This window comes from Danio rerio, chromosome 3 (genome assembly GCF_052040795.2).
Source record: "Danio rerio strain M-AB ecotype USA chromosome 3, GRCz13ab, whole genome shotgun sequence".
In the NCBI taxonomy this organism is placed as follows: Eukaryota; Metazoa; Chordata; class Actinopteri; order Cypriniformes; family Danionidae; genus Danio; species Danio rerio.
In genome coordinates this window covers 19,188,939-19,205,000 of record NC_141023.1, presented here as the reverse complement: position 1 = coordinate 19,205,000, position 16,062 = coordinate 19,188,939, and the positions used below count along the sequence as shown (strand labels likewise).

Below are 16,062 nucleotides of genomic sequence, written 5' to 3'. Positions count from 1 at the left end.
TTGCTCCATAAACGTATAAATGCACCATTCTTAATCTTGCCTCTGCTCTCCTACATGATTCCAAAGGCTTTCACATTCAGTATGATTTCAACTGCATGACCTTTGCTGAATGACTGTACTAGTGTGATTTTGTGGTGGACACACACACACACACACAAAAAAACTTACTTACTTAAAAAAATAACTTGACTTCAAGTTGATCTTTTGGTATCAGAAGTGGCTTACATAAATGGCAAAGGCCTCTAGATTATAGTTATTTTACCAAAATAAAACATGCCTTGATTTTTAATCTTTTAATTAGGACATTAAGGTCTGACTTTGTTAGTACAGCGTAGAATATAAAGTCATGGTGCAGTGGAAAAATAATTAATATAGCGTATGACTCTATGAGCTTAGACAACTGCATTCATACATTTCAGCAATGACTCAAATAACTTAAGTCATCTGGAATGGCAAAGAAGCCTTCTTGCAGGACTCCCAGAGTTCATCAAGATTTTTTGGCTTAACTGTCAATGCCTCCTCCATCTTACCATAGACATGCTCAATTATGCTCATTTCTGGTGACTGGGCTGGCCAATCCTGGAGCATCTTGACCTTCTTTGCTTTCAGAATCTTTGATGTGGAGGCTGAAGTATGAGGAGCGCTATCCTGCTGAAGAATTTGTCCTCTCCTGTTGTTTATAATGTAATAGGCAGCACAATTGTCTTGATACCTCAGGTTGTTGATGTTGCCATCCCCTCTGCAGATCTCTCACACGCGCCCATACTGAATGTAACTTCAAACCATGATTTTTCTTTCACCAAACTTGACTGATTTCTCTGAGAATCTTGGGTCTATGCGGGTTCCAATAGGTCTTCTGCAGTATTGTGATGATTAGGATGCAGCTCAACAGATTATTCATTGGACAAATCGACCTTCTGTCACTTTTCCAAATGACCAACTAGAAGTCAAGTTGTTATTTGTTGCTCTTATAACTGGGATCGACGACAAGACTTTTGTCAAGCAGTGTACAGGGTTCTTACAGGTGCTATAAATCCTTGAATTATGATCTCTCTCAATCTTGTGATTGTTTTCAAGACTTTGGGTAAAGTGGTTCATAATTATGTCACTTAACAGTTAACACAAGTTTCACAATTTAAATAAAAAAAAAAAAATATATAAATATTTTTGCTTTAGCATAAAATGAAAACTCTGGAGTCTGTGCATATGCCAGTAGCATGACCTGTGTGTCATCTTTACGTGTAAAATGTGAGTGAAATATAAGACAGTAAATGACTACAGAATACTGTTTATGTATAAAAATATGCAATTAACCATGTTTTAAAAGTGCTAAAATAAGTCTGAAAATGCATCTGAAAAGTGCCCGAAAAGTGTTCAAATTTGACTTCAAAAATGTGTAGGAACCCTGTGTAAATCCAACTGGAGAAGAAAACATTAAATAATCACGTCCTGAGGTGAGAAGCAAACTCGAAGATCTCATTCCTCAATTTTGTGACTTTCATTTTAATTTTATTTAACTAACTCCTTATAGTATCCTAACGTTATTTTATTTCAAAAACTTACAAATTTACATTTTTTAATAATTTATTAAATTTATTTACTTTTAAATCTGTTTGTTTCTTTCTTAAATCTATTTTTCACCACAGCACAATTAAAGGTCCCCTGAAGTGCTTTGAAATATGGACTTTTACTCGATGTTTGATGTAATCTTAATTGAAACACAGAGCGTGTGGGACAGTGTAGCTCCTCCCTTTTTTAAAAACAGCCAATAGCGAGATAGTGAGAGCGATTGAGCTCAAGTGCATCAAATGAAAAGCAAATGTGAAGCGTCTTGAAAGGGGTGGGGATTAGATCAGATACTAAAGAGCATTTGATTTGTTATGACCTGCAGAGAACAAACTAGAAGCCTTACATGTTTGGAGCACACTACTGATTGATATCCTAAAACAGGGTATATATGCAGGAATCCTAAATGTAATTTCAACACCTTTTTAAGACTTTTATAAAGACCTTCTCAGACTATTTTAAGACCTCATCACCACTTCAAGTTTTAATCAGTATCAAACCCTTAACTTAAAACAGTTGTAATTAAATAAATCTGTTGCATGGTTGAGCTCCATTGAACTCAGATAAGCTTGGAAGAGACAAAGCTTAAAATAATAAATTACACGGTTGTTTTCAGCGACAGGCTCCAGCCACTGTTTAAACCAAGGGTCTCAAACTGCCGGTCAAAATATAACGAGATTCGCCTCAAAACATGTTTTTGAATCACTATCATTGTTGTGTGCAGCCGCATATACACTTGTTGTTTTGACCCCTACCTACTGGACATTTAAGTTATTGTACGATATTCAGGTTACTTTCGGTTTCTTTCAGTATATAATCTCATGCAGATTTCTGGGGCTGATTTAAATGTTGAAATGTATGTCCACAAGTGCTCTATTTGTACTAAAGCTCTGTTTTTGTAAATATTCAAGGGTTATTTGATTATAATCAGTTTTATACCACCTGCATTTGGTTGTAAAAACACCTCTTCATGGCTTACATGTTATACTGCTGGTGTAAATATAAGCTTGCTAAGTTGCTAATATTTGATTCAAATGGTCTCATTTAATAGATTTTTCTCATGTGCATATTAAGAATTGTATAAAAATTGTGCATTAGTAAAATGTTACATCTGGCTAAAATGAACATGTTAAAGTAAATGTGAATATAGACATACTTTCTCCCCTTTGTTGTAGTTTTACAAAAAATAATGATATTAAGAAGAACTATTACCAGTAAAGTCAATAAAATTACTCAAAATGCATTCTGCTGTCTAGCCCTATCTGTTAAACATTTGGTTAAGCAACAATTAATTGGGACATAATCATTATTCATTTTATTATGATGCATATTAATAAGTTGTAGTATTTTCATAGCAATTTAAACTACCAATATGTACAGCAAAAAACAAAAGGAGCTTTGATACTCAGGGAAAGAATGTCTGAGTGCATCAATTACATCAGAGTTTCACTTTTTTCCATGTGCTAGAATGTTAAAATGGCCTTGCTATGAATTGTCAGTCACTAAATGGACCCCCACTAATTTGAGTTTGAGACTTCTGGTTTAAACTCATCTTTTTAACCAGGTGAACACAAACTTACTTTTTCCCATTTTGCCGTCTGTTTCACTACATGTGGAGAGCGTCACATCACTTTCCGCATTTGAAGCAAATTACAGGACATCACCTCGATGGAGGAGCTTGGCCAGATGCGTCAGGCCCAAATCAATCGCATGGATCGAGCACGTCGTTGTTAATATTAGAAGGAAAATAAATATATTTATGCTTTTTTGGAGTCAAACACTTTGGACAACGCTTGAACAAAAATTAAGACCTCGTGAAAACTGGATTAAGACTTTTTAATACCTTTTAGGGGACTTAATTTTCTCATAATTGATTTATCACCTTTTAATACTTTAAGACCCAGCGGACACCCTGAAAAACTAGCAATACTGATACTGACATCTAAAAAAAAACTATTTTAATTTTATGGGACATTTAAAGCATTTGTAGATCTGGTAAATAAATATATATAAAGTGACAAAAAAGGGCAGACAAGACAATATATTAATAACCAATAGCATTTAATGGTCGCTCCGCACTCTGCCCTGTACCCCTGCACTATCTCCGCCCCCTAGAGAGAGTTCCTTCCTTCCCCACAAACAGTAAAACAGGATCAGGCAAATCAGCCGTATCACCAGACCTAAACATATATGACTGTGTGTGATTTCTGAACGCATTGGTGTCTGTGTTTCTAGGTGAGGCACAACACTTTTAAATTCGATGAAAAATAAAATCTCATCATCTCATTTTTCAGCATTAGATTCTGTCCAAAGACACAATAAGAAACAAGAACAGACTTGGGGCAAGGAAGGGGCATGGGTTAGTGTCGCTAAATCTACAAAGAATAAGCTTGCTAAAAAACAAAAAACATTTTAATTACAGCAAAAAAAAAAAACAAAAAAAAAAAGAAACACTCAAGTCAAACAGCACCACCTATTGGTGGAGCTCAGCTTTGGTCATTAAACAGGGGCGGAAGTGAGCAGGACATAAACAGACAAACATTTGGGGCTCCAGAGCAAACATCTGAATCCCAGCACTGAAGATCAGCTAACCTACAGGTCCTGCTGCATTTATTAAATGATCTGATGGCAGTTCAGAAAGGCATTTAAAACTAGGGTTTAAAACTCCATTGAAATCACTGAAAAGAACCCCATTGACAGTATTGCTTCCAAAAGTTCATAGATCCATTCCAGAGGTGGAAAATATAATAATAATAATAAAAATAAGAGCGAGCAAGGAAGGAAAACCGGGACGGGCTTTGTGTCATCTAAAGATTCTTTAGGAATATTGTACACTTGAATGCACATTAGTATAAATGGACTCGTCCCATTACTGTAAGAAAAATCAAGCTGGCCTCATTATAAATGTGTGTGTGTGTGTGTGTGTGTGCATGTGTGGGGTGCAGGGCATATACCAGTCTCTTCCTCCAGTCTGAGCTGCTGCACTTCGGTCCTTCTCACAGATAATACAGCCTTATATTGAATCCCTCTGGCTCACTCGATGCGGGGCGCCTTTAGTCCCCTTCCATCCGAGAATGAGAAATAAAAGAAATAAAAACCTTCCAGATGCCTGGGAGAGGAAGAAGGGTGGAGGGGGATGCGTCTTATCTCCATCCCTCTCTTACCCAGTTCCTCCTGCTCCCTCAGTTGGCAGGTAAGGGGTTCGACCCCCTTCCGATGCACTGCAGAGAGGGGTGGGGCAAAACACCTCACGCGCTCTGCTCCAATCAGAACAAGCAAGGATGGGCGGGGCTCTCAGTTTGAGGCGCTGCTGTTGGAGGAGTTGGAGGTGGAGGCCACGGCCATGCTGGAGTTACCCGTGGCCGCCACGGACTTGCGTATGTGCGGGAGGAGGTAGGGGTCACTGGCCAGCTGGTGAACATCAATACGGTCCTCCTTACGGTACACCAGACATCTGCGGATGAAGGCCTGAGGTGGACACAGAAGAAGGTGTTCATTTATTATGGCATCTGATTTATGAAAGTAGCTCAGGTTGAATGAGGTTTTAAACATGTTATGTTTTTTAAATCGTTAAATCGTTTAAATTTGGGTTGCACAATACATAATTTGAAAACATAAGCAAAGTTCAACAATAATAATGTGAAGGCATTTTTGATGAAGGTGTGACTACAAAATTAAGCATAATTGGGCACAAGAACTGATCAAATTTGTAGCTTTAACAAAGGACTAATTGTATTTATTTCTACAATTAATCATTTTTACATGTGATTACATTGATACCATTAACATTTTACCTCAATGGGCCCCTTTCACAAGATGGTGATGATGCAATTAAGTGATTAGCATCTAAATTGCTTGAAAGTTTTCCATATCTTGATTCAAAAACATGTACATTAATAAAGCTATATTTAGTATTAAATCATCTTTGCATGTAATTACGAAAAATGAATGAACACTTAATTTTCTCTCTTCTTTCTACCATTACCACTCTGATACAACTTTTTTTACCGCCTTATTTTGAAAGTCACAAAAAAAGTTACAAAAAAAAAAACAATCACTGAGTTTTTCCTTTTATTATTTGAGCAAATAGAAATACAAGATGTATTTGTGGTTTTCTCCCATTAACTGCATTTTAGGTTTACCCAACTATGACAACGTCAGGATCCATACTGTTATTATATTTTAAGCAAACCCACTCCCAAGAAAATCACAATCGAATGTAAAATGATGAATTCTTTCCAAATGGAGCAGTTTAAATCTTATGAAATAACATTCACACGGCAATATATAAATTGCAGAAAACTAAATATTGCAAATGTCAGTTTTACAATATCATGTATCCCTAGTTTAAATTATGACAATGTTGTCAAAATGATTCCTTTGACCTGCAAAACAGTCGTCATGTCAATTATACAGTGCTCAGCATATACAAGTACACCCACTACCTTTTAAATTCCTATTTTTAATAAGAAGCTTTATAATATTATATTTGTGCATATACATTAGTCAGTACTGAAGCCAAATCTGGAGCTTATATATTAAAATAACTTACGATAACTGTCCAAAAACTAGTACATCCAAACTTATATGCTATAGAAAAATATTAAATTCAAAAAAAAAAAAAAAAAAATCAAGAAGCAAAAAATGTAAAAAAAATTTAGCTGAAATTTTTTAAGTTGTCACTTTTTTTTGCAATATTTTGCTTGAATTTAATTGTCTTATCTTTCAATTTCTAAATATGTTTGGCGATTAAAATATTATTTTAAAAAAATGTATCCGTTTAATAAATCTGTTTTGTTCAAATGCACCAATATACATTACCCATATTCGTTGAGAAATGGATGCAAATATTCATTTTCAAAATGGGGTGTATTCAATTACGTTGAGTATTATATAAAATAATTAAACAAAATGGCAGACAATAAATATTAAGGTTCCAGAGACATGACTAAGTATTAGCAAATCCGACTCAACTAGTCATCTTTATTATATCCTAGCAACACAAAACCATATTGATGATACAATCTCACAACCTTTTCTGTGCCACTAATGGCCCGTTTCCACTGTGTGGTATGGTACGGGTTGGTACGCTTTTATGGTTTGCTTTTTAAAAAAACAAAACAAAAAAAACAACAAAGTGACATTTTTAAATACACAGCCGAGACATTACACCGCAATAATATTTACATATAATAACTAACCATGGTTGACCTGAGCTTAAACAAACCTTGTCGTCATCTTGATGAACAGCCACAAAGCCTAGAGAAGCAGAATCTACCCTGTGTACCGTAGTTGTTTACAAAACTGCCTAAAACGCAAGCGATTTTACTTTCTTGCGTTAGCTCGCCACGCGTCCATATTTGAAATAACGAACTTCTTGTGCTGTTGATAATAATGTGCACGTGATTATTGAAGTGCTTCTGACAGCGGATCCTTTCTGAAATGGACAAACGCAAGAGTGAAGCATGTAAAAACAAAGTTTGGTACCCTTTTGCCAGTGGAAACGCAACCCTGATAAAGGTGACCCGTGCCGTACTGTACCCCTTGGTGGAAATGGGCTATAAAGGATGCACAGCATTTGGTGTTTAGAAAGTTTCCTGCTAAAAAGGTTAACATGGCACAAATAGGGCAACCGCAGGCAGAGGGCCAACAGCGAGTAAAACACACCTTTTGCATATAGCAATTGTTATATATTGTTTTTATAATAATTATCAAAAAAAGAAAGAAAAAAAAACAACATACTTTACACTCTATATAATAATTTGAAAAACGTTTTGGCTAATAAAACTAGCTGCAATCCTAATACTTTAAGTAAATGGAGTAAATTCAGGTAGTTCATGACAGCTTAATAACAAAATTAAAATTCCCAGGGGAGTGAAATATGCTTTCTTTTATTATTTTGCATTTGTAAATGAAATATCAGGAAAGATTTATGCGATTGCAGCTGTTATGAATCTGTTTGCAGACTTGGGTCACTGCAAAACCCAAATATGTTATACTTACTGGCAAAGCATTTATGCATTTAAAATTATGAAGTAAAGAGGATTTAAAACTTATGGAATGCGAATTAAAAAATGTAAGAAGTCAGTAAATAAACACAGCACAATGGAGTCAATGATGGTGTAATACTTATTTGGTGACACAGACACTTCAACAGCCCTGTGACTGAACCTCTTGGCTCTGGGAACACAGCACAGAAAGAAAAAAAAAGAGAAGTACCTTAGCCTCAGGCGAGACTCCTGGTTTGGGAGGAAACTGCACCTCTGTGGCTTTGAGAATAGTGTTCTCCTGAAGGATGTCCTGCTGGGACTGATTATGACCGAACGGCTGTGTGGTGAAGACGCGATGAAGGAAAAAAAATAAAAATAAAGTGAATGAATGCAAATGCACAAAGCTTTACAATAACAATAGTAGGTCTCTTGGAGACCACTAAACCAATTGGACAATTAATACACTGCCAGTAATAGATTTTTTTTTTTTACCTTCTTTCCATAGAGGCACTGGTAAAAGATAACTCCAACTGACCAAACATCCACTTTGTTGGAGATCTTAGGTGGCTCTTTTCCAACCACAAAGCACTCTGGAGGAAGATACCTGGTGTACATACACACAAAAATTTTATATTACGGACAAAAAGGCAAGAGACTGCATTTCAGCTCAAATGCTATACGAGCTTTTAGACCACCAGCAAAAAATACATTTTTTAAAGTCCATGTGAAAGTAAAATTTACAGTAACTACATTTACATGGACATCAGTAATTAAATTATTTACCTTAAACATCTAGGTGTGAAAGCACCCTTAGATTGTTTTAGAACCTGGTGCATTTTCTCCTTAGTGCAGCTCATGTGGTATATGAGAATCCAGCAATCGCACTCTGATCTGCGCCAAAACAATTGATCCGATATCGCCTGAATGAGGTGGTTTCGTCTTGATTGAAGAATTTTTTTGCGGATCGATTGTCGTGAGAAAGCAATACGATCAAACGAACCAGGCTATATAACAATGTATTATTCATTAATTGTTTTATTTGCTGTTCAGCTTAGTACCTTTATTAATCAGGGGTCGCCACAGTGGAATGAACCACCAACTTAGAGCATATGTTTTACGCAGCGGATGCCCTTCCAGCTGCAACCCATCACTGGGAAACACCCATACACTCATTCACACATACAAAATGTACAATTTAGCTTTCCCAATTCACCTATACCACATGTCTTTGGACTGATGGGTTAAACCGGAGTATCCGGAGAAAACCCACACAAACATGGGGAGAACATGCAAACTCCACAGAGAAATGCCAACTGACCCAGCCGAAGCTCAAACCAGCAACCCTCTTGTTGTGAGGCGATCATGTTACCCACTGCACCACCGTGACACCGCACAATGTATTATGTAATAGAGATATATAGCTATATAAAGAAAAAATGTAGGGCGGGATGTCATTCCTACTGGTAATTGTGAGTTTTATGTCAAATACAAAATTGAAGCGCTTAGCCGTAAGGAAAATTGACCTAAATGCATTCTTAGTTTATTTGTATTTTTCTCTATAATGTAAAATCTATAACACGTATATAATTCTAGCCAACAACTATGTATGAGAAAGTCTTACCTGTGACTTTTATTTGGTGACTATGTCTGTAGTTGTCAACATTCAAAATTAAAGAGCAGTTTTTTTTTATTTTTATTTATGACAATGAACAATAAAATATTATGAGGATGCAATACAGCTAAGTGTGACTCTGAAAAATAAATTGTAGAACTCTAACCAATTTGAGGAGAGTTTACTTGTTTTAGCTATTTTGGTCTGTTTAGACACTTTGAAAAAGTGTGAAAGCGAACTGCATCAAGAACAACGAGCAACATTGTAACCATTTTAATCCCCGTTTCAAAACAAAACAATCCATCTACAGGTCTGAAAGCAGCCTAAATAAAGCAATAATATGGCCAAGGCGTTTATAAGCTGCTTTTAGAAAGTTCCATTCATGTTCATGTTTTGCATGTTATAGTACATGGAATAAAGTCATTACATCACCACGTTATCCAATGTTTTCTCCAGAGTTTGTCAATTCATGGTTTCACTTTTATTTTATTTTTTTTACTTTAGCTGCAGTTTCACTTTCATTTGGGAACATTTCATTCATGCCACCGTGACAAACTGTCTTGGATGCGAGCATGTAGGGATAATAAGGTAAATGTGTTGTAAATGCATTTATTGTACAGAGTTTTAGATCACTAACAATCTAGGCACAATCGAGATCAGACATGGGAGGCTAACTGGTTTTAAGGTTTACCGCGGCTTGGAAAAGTCAAGGTTTTATAACCGCCAAACCGGAATCTCTAAATCATAAACTACTGGTCCAAAATAATTCACAAGTTTCTTAAAACAAAGTAAATTGTGTTTAATGAGGTAAAAGGCAGAAGTTTTAGACCCAGACATTTTAAAATAACTTATTCTGGAGCAGTACCGTGATGGCATGAAACTGTGATATTTTTATTCAAGGTTAATATACCGTCAGAATCTTAGACTGGCCCATGCCCAATTGAGATAAAAAAAAAAAGAATTTAATCAGATGATAATGACATCAAAATATTTTTTGTGTGATAATTATTTGAGCTTAACACCATGCAGGTTCTGCAGCCATTTTAATGATGAGAAGTAGACTACACAAATAAACTATATTAAGCATTACCTCAGACTGCATTAGGGTAACAGTGTTTAAAATAGCTTCAAAAGAATTAACAGAATAAAATAAGTTTCTCGCAGAATCAAAGCTGACACAATCAATTAAAACATTCCAGGCAGTTAAAATGTATTTTCAAATACTGTGGCAGGATCTTTTCCAAGTTTTAAAAACGTGCGTGTAAAAATGAAGCGAACTATTCTACAGTAGTTAAAAAAAAAAAGAAAATCTAAAGAGTTCAGATGAAAAAGCCGATAAACGCCACTACCACTAAAAATAAGCTAATGACATTGAGCAAATACTTTAGGCATGTAGTAAACGCTTGCATACGTTTGTCCCTTTGACGGTAAAAGCAGCTATGCCCTGAGAGCCAATCAAAAGGCACGATACGAATCATATGTTTTTAATATATTAATATAACAGTGTGCTAGCTTTTATGAGTTTGGTTGTAAGAGCGCCGTCTGGAAAAGTTTTAACTGACAAGATGTGCATGACAATTGCAGCTTTAGATTAACAGCATTTGTGATTTGTGAGAGAAGAACTGACCAGTATGTCCCTGCCCCTTGTGACGTCAACTCCATGCCATCCACGCCATAGTTGTCATCATCCATGATCTTGGACAGCCCAAAGTCTGTGATCTTTATCTCTCCACATGCTGTGCCATTCACCAGCAGGATGTTACCTAGATAACACAAAACCAAACAGATTAATCCCAAAGATCACAAAATGGTGCTAGCTGTCATGCTCAGCATTGTACAGAAGAGTTCATTGGGACGTGGATCAACTGGTGTCTGACCTGGTTTGAGGTCGTAATGGATGATCGGCGGGCGGATTTCATTTAGGTACTTGAGGGCATTGACGACCTGCATTATGATGGACCGGGCCTCTTTTTCTGACATTAACTTGTGCTGCTTCAGGTAGAAATCCAGATCGTTTCCCTCGCAGTACTCCAGAACAGTGCAGAATCTACAAAGCATTAGAACAACTTTCTCAGCAGTCCACGTTACACAGTGACATAACAGAAATGCATCAATGCATAAAAGTTCATAAAATATTTCAGTTAAAATCCTAAAAATTGGTCAAAACGAGGGTCTTGAAATGGGAAAAAGTATAAATTGTACACTTTTCAATAACATGAGGGCAAGTTCACTCACGAGTCAGTATCCAGGGAAAAGTAGTCATACAGTTTGACTATTCTGGGATGGTCCAGCTCTTTATGGATTCTATATTCTCGACAGGCATGCCTAAAAACATGTCAAGAAACATTTTAGTAACATTAACAAAAGACCTCAAGAAGGCTTGAATAAAATAAAAAGATCATATGTGAAGTAAGGAAATGCTATGGGAAAACATAGCAGGTCACAAAAAAATCTTTGAAACCCTTATCTTATTCATTTACAGAAAAACCAGATCAGTGACCTTTTTATATTAAATGCAAGTACAGTCAGATTTGACCCTAAATCCAAAATATATCCTATATTAAAAGTGAGGAACAAATCAGAATGTATACAATAAATAATAAATAAAACACCAATAAAAGAGAAAGTGCACAATACATAAAAATTTCATTTTCATTTAAAGAGAAACAGACAATCCAAGTATGCATTAATCGTATTATGTAATTCAAGACATTGTTTCACGGCTTTATCAAGTGCATTTATGGCTGTTGTAAAAACAGCTCATTGGAACATTTCTAAAACTGTTGTACTTCACTTTAAAGTTTAAATAAACCCTCGAGTATAATTTTTTTTTTTTTTAGATTTTAACAGATTTGTGCTTGTTGAGCATCAGTTAAGACAACTTTAGCACCAGTCAGCTTTATTTGTGGATAAACCTGGATAATTTTGAGCTTTTGTCAGCCAATTTCATCTTCTGGGTTTAAAACCATTTTTGGGGCAGGATCAAAATCGGCGACGTAGCATGCATTTGCTAGGGCAGTGATGACATGTTGGTTGGTTTCTCATTATTATTCATAGCAGAGTCATCTTATCCTATGAGAAGACCCTGCTTCGGTAATTATTAATGAGAGCACGTGCCTTCCGAAGGCAGACCCACAGCGCACAGCATGCAGAATTTAGCCATTCATGAAAGGTCGCATGTGTTTGTTTCCATGATCCACAGAGATTGTTGCATTCCCCGTGATGCTGTCAGGGCCGATACGGCAAAGCTGGTGGTTTGCATCAAGCATTTTTGTTGGGAGAGCTGTATGAGAATTGGAGAATGTCAGACTTTGTCTTTTATGAGTTGAGTTTGTTACCATTTAGACACATCGCCTATATCCGTGCTGCTGTGTTCGCCTACGTTTAAAATCCTCCATATTACTGGCAGGGTTAATGGTTAAAATAGATAAGGCAAGAGACCTTCTGCACTGCTATCCACTGTGTCTGCATTCAGACCCGGGGATTGAGGAGGAGAGAATTCTTCTCATTTACAGTGTTTATATAAACAATTATCTTTATAAAAATTTAACAAATTGTGGTTATGTTTATATGAAATTACGAATAACATATGTAGCAAGACATTAAATTACTTACTGTTTATTTCTTTGCATTTTAACTTTGTAAACTATGAAATCAAGCATCTTCTCAGAGTTTGTGTCTCATTTTTTGAGCTAAATGACAACAGTTGTTCGTTCCCCTCTTACTCCCTCTGCTCTGCTGGCCACGCCCACTCGCAGCGCTCCACGCCAATCATGAAGCTTTTTTTAAATTCCAAGGTAGACTTGAACCGAAAAGAGAGGAGTTTCATGGCCCTTCAAGTATTCTATGTGCAGCTTTATAATCGAGCTTGAGAGTGGCAAGCAGAGCAGTTTTGAACTAAAAGATGCAGAATTAAAAGTTGCAGAGCTGAACTCAAAGATGCAGCGAGTTTTAGGGCACAAGAACAAAACTCACTTGTGGTAGTTTTCTTTCTTCTCGTCTCTCCAGTTCTTATTAAGCTGGTGAATCTTCACAGCCACGTACCTCTGCTCAGTTAAGTCGAAGGCCTGAAGGAAGAGAAAAGAACAGGGAGACCAAGTCAGAACTGAAATGTTGACTAGTTGGTTAATAATACTTAAGCCCAATGATTTCGACCAGATGTTATTTTTTTATTAATTGTTTTATTATCCCATCACAGAAGTACTTGTCAACATCATGTACTGGTATGCTTTATGAAACAAAATCATTTTACAGGTCATTTTTTTAAAGGAATAGCTCGCCCAAAAAATGTACTTATATTTAAGTGGTTTTCAAATTTTACTTTGTATCCAAAATTCTTTAATAGTAGAAAAGAAAAATCATGGATGTCTATTGGTGCCATAAACTAGTTTGGTTAACAGCAATCTTAAAACATATTGTGTGTTTAAAAACAATAACAACAACGTCACAGGGGTTTGGGATTACCTGAAGGTCAGTTAACAAGCATTCATTTTTTTTTTCCACTTTCAATTAGGGATGTCCAGATCAGACAACGTGATCAGAAATCAGGCCCCATCACGCAGTTTCAGACTCAATTGGAATCAGACATTACCTCCCGTTTAGGACTCGAATATATAGATGCATTATATATATTCTATTTTTTAAACACATCTAAAGTTATGCAGTGGCACAGAGTTAGACCTATTTCTTGATTTCACACAAACAGCAACGTGTGCGGCATGACATCACTTTGTTGCAGAGACGCTATTGGTTAAATGTCGTCAAAGTAGAATGTGAAAGTAGCTTGAAGCGGAAAGCACAAGTATGTCTGTGGTCTGGAGGTATAATAAAGTAGATGACGACAACACTGACATAGCAAAGTGGGAGATATGTAAACTTGGGATTGCCTGTCTGTGTTTTAGGTTGAGGTGCTATTTGTGTCATATTCTATTTTTTTTTAATTTACTGCTGCACCAAAGTCCAAAAGTGAAGAATTGATGTTATTTATTACTTGACTGTTCAAGCTACCTTACAGAAATGCTCCGATTGTTAAAGTTGTTGAATGTTAAAATAATATATAGGGATAGGGTTTTGGTATCGGTAGGTACTCAAAATCAAATGACTCAGTCTTGAGGGCAATAAAACCTGATCGGGACATCCCTGTTCTCAATAAAACATTGTTGCATCAGAAATGTTGCTACCTTGTAGACCTCACTGAAGCCTCCTCGTCCGAGCAGATGCAAGAGCAGGTAACGGTCATTTAGCGTAGGATGATCTTTAAACCTAAGAGTTGGAGGGACGATAAGAGACTTAACAAAACACATCCACCACAGTGACTCTGAAATCATCCAATATCATTGACTAAACAGGCACAAGTGTGGAACTGAACTTAGAAAATCACATACTGGGAGTTATCTTCATTGTGGATTCTCTTGAGCTCGCGGATGTGAAGATTACGCACACGCTCCAACCGCTCCAGTTCCACCTGGATCTCGGCTTCCTCCTTTCATACACACAAAACCAAAACACTCTAAACACACTAAAATATTTTAAAACCACATGCAATAGGAGTGATGCGAATACCTTCTTTAGGTGGCCAAGTCTCAGTTTGAAAATTTCTTCTTGCTCGTGGTACTCTGCTAGAGACAACCTGTCAGAATGTAAACTAAAAATTAGAGCACAATCCAATGGCGATGAAGTTGGGAGTCTAACATAACAGGAGCATAGAAACTCACATTTCATTCTCGGCGCCGTTGCTCTTGCTTTTGCGTTTGTTGGGTTCTAGATTAGGAGGAGGAGTCTGACTGGCGCTGGGTGGTTTCTTTTTTATTAGCAGTTTTCTCTGTCTCTCTATTTCCTCCCTCTGCCCGTTGACTCTCTCCTGTTGTCTACACACACACACACACACACACACACACACACACACACACACACTTACTGTGACTATATATTTCTTTACATATCGATTCAAAGAATCATCACTCGAAGATCTACACATCCCCATCATTTAGTCTGTTGTCAATACTTTCAGTATAGCAATAAGGATTGATGCTTGTTTACATAATATTCAGTCTATGGAAATTTAGATTTTACAGTGCGTTTTAATTGAATGGCTGTTTTAAATAGCACACCAATGCTACTTTAATGTAGGGATGATATAATCTACTAAATAAAAAGCAACATCATCACACACATTAAGGCCAGCCAACTAAGATTTGATTTTTAAAGCAAAGACATGAGTTGCTGGCACTTAAAATGAGACCAAGTAGAAGAAAAAAAGCAGTGGAAGTAGGACTGTCAAAATTAATTGTTTCTTCGGTGACATGAACAATTCGGTATCGGTTAAGTAACAGACAATAACCGGTTATAGTGTTCTGACGTCATTTATTTTGTATGCGCTATTACGGAAGCTTACCATGGAGAGGGAGGCGAGCGCGAGTAATTAAAACACCCCAATTACTTTAAAAACGCAAAAGCTCTGCACAATTTACTGCATGCGAGTTTGCAGGAAAGTCTTTCACTGACACTGAAGTTACAGCAGAAGCCCTGTTTCACTGTAATGGAAAGTAAACTTCATTTCACTTTCTCTCTCTCCCTCCCTCCCTTGCTCTCTCAATCACTGTGGACCTTTGACCTGTGGTGTAAGGTACCGTTTCCTCTCCTCTCAGCTGTTACAATGATACTTCCGGATACAGACATGAGCACGTGTCTGCAGAGCGAGTTCTCTAACACCTCTATCATGGATCAGCAGGGATCACGATTTTTTCAGTTCAGTATTGAAATATCTACAGTATTTGTTTTAAATTTTCATTAATTAAATTACACCAAGAATCAAAAAGAAAATTGAATCGATACAAAAAAGTGAGTGAGAATCCAATCAGGACATGTGAATCAATATCCAGCTCTATTTGAAAC

The 16,062-nt window shown here is 36.6% G+C and overlaps 1 protein-coding gene across 2 annotated transcripts in view; it reads right to left on the bottom strand.

The window, feature by feature from the left end:
• Positions 1-3,610: 3,610 nt before the first annotated feature.
• The window catches only part of tlk2 (tousled-like kinase 2), a 32,094-nt gene continuing 19,642 nt past the window's right edge, over positions 3,611-16,062 (bottom strand). Inside the window, exons 11-21 of one of the 2 annotated variants that reach the window (XM_087242460.1) lie at positions 14,883-15,035; positions 14,731-14,797; positions 14,553-14,647; positions 14,349-14,430; positions 13,144-13,235; positions 11,404-11,493; positions 11,046-11,215; positions 10,796-10,931; positions 8,049-8,160; positions 7,786-7,893; positions 3,611-5,034 (exon numbers count right to left, since the gene is read on the bottom strand). In XM_087242460.1, the coding sequence (XP_087098586.1) occupies positions 4,861-5,034; positions 7,786-7,893; positions 8,049-8,160; positions 10,796-10,931; positions 11,046-11,215; positions 11,404-11,493; positions 13,144-13,235; positions 14,349-14,430; positions 14,553-14,647; positions 14,731-14,797; positions 14,883-15,035 (1,279 nt within the window). In that variant the 3' untranslated portion in view covers positions 3,611-4,860. 2 annotated transcript variants of the gene reach the window in all.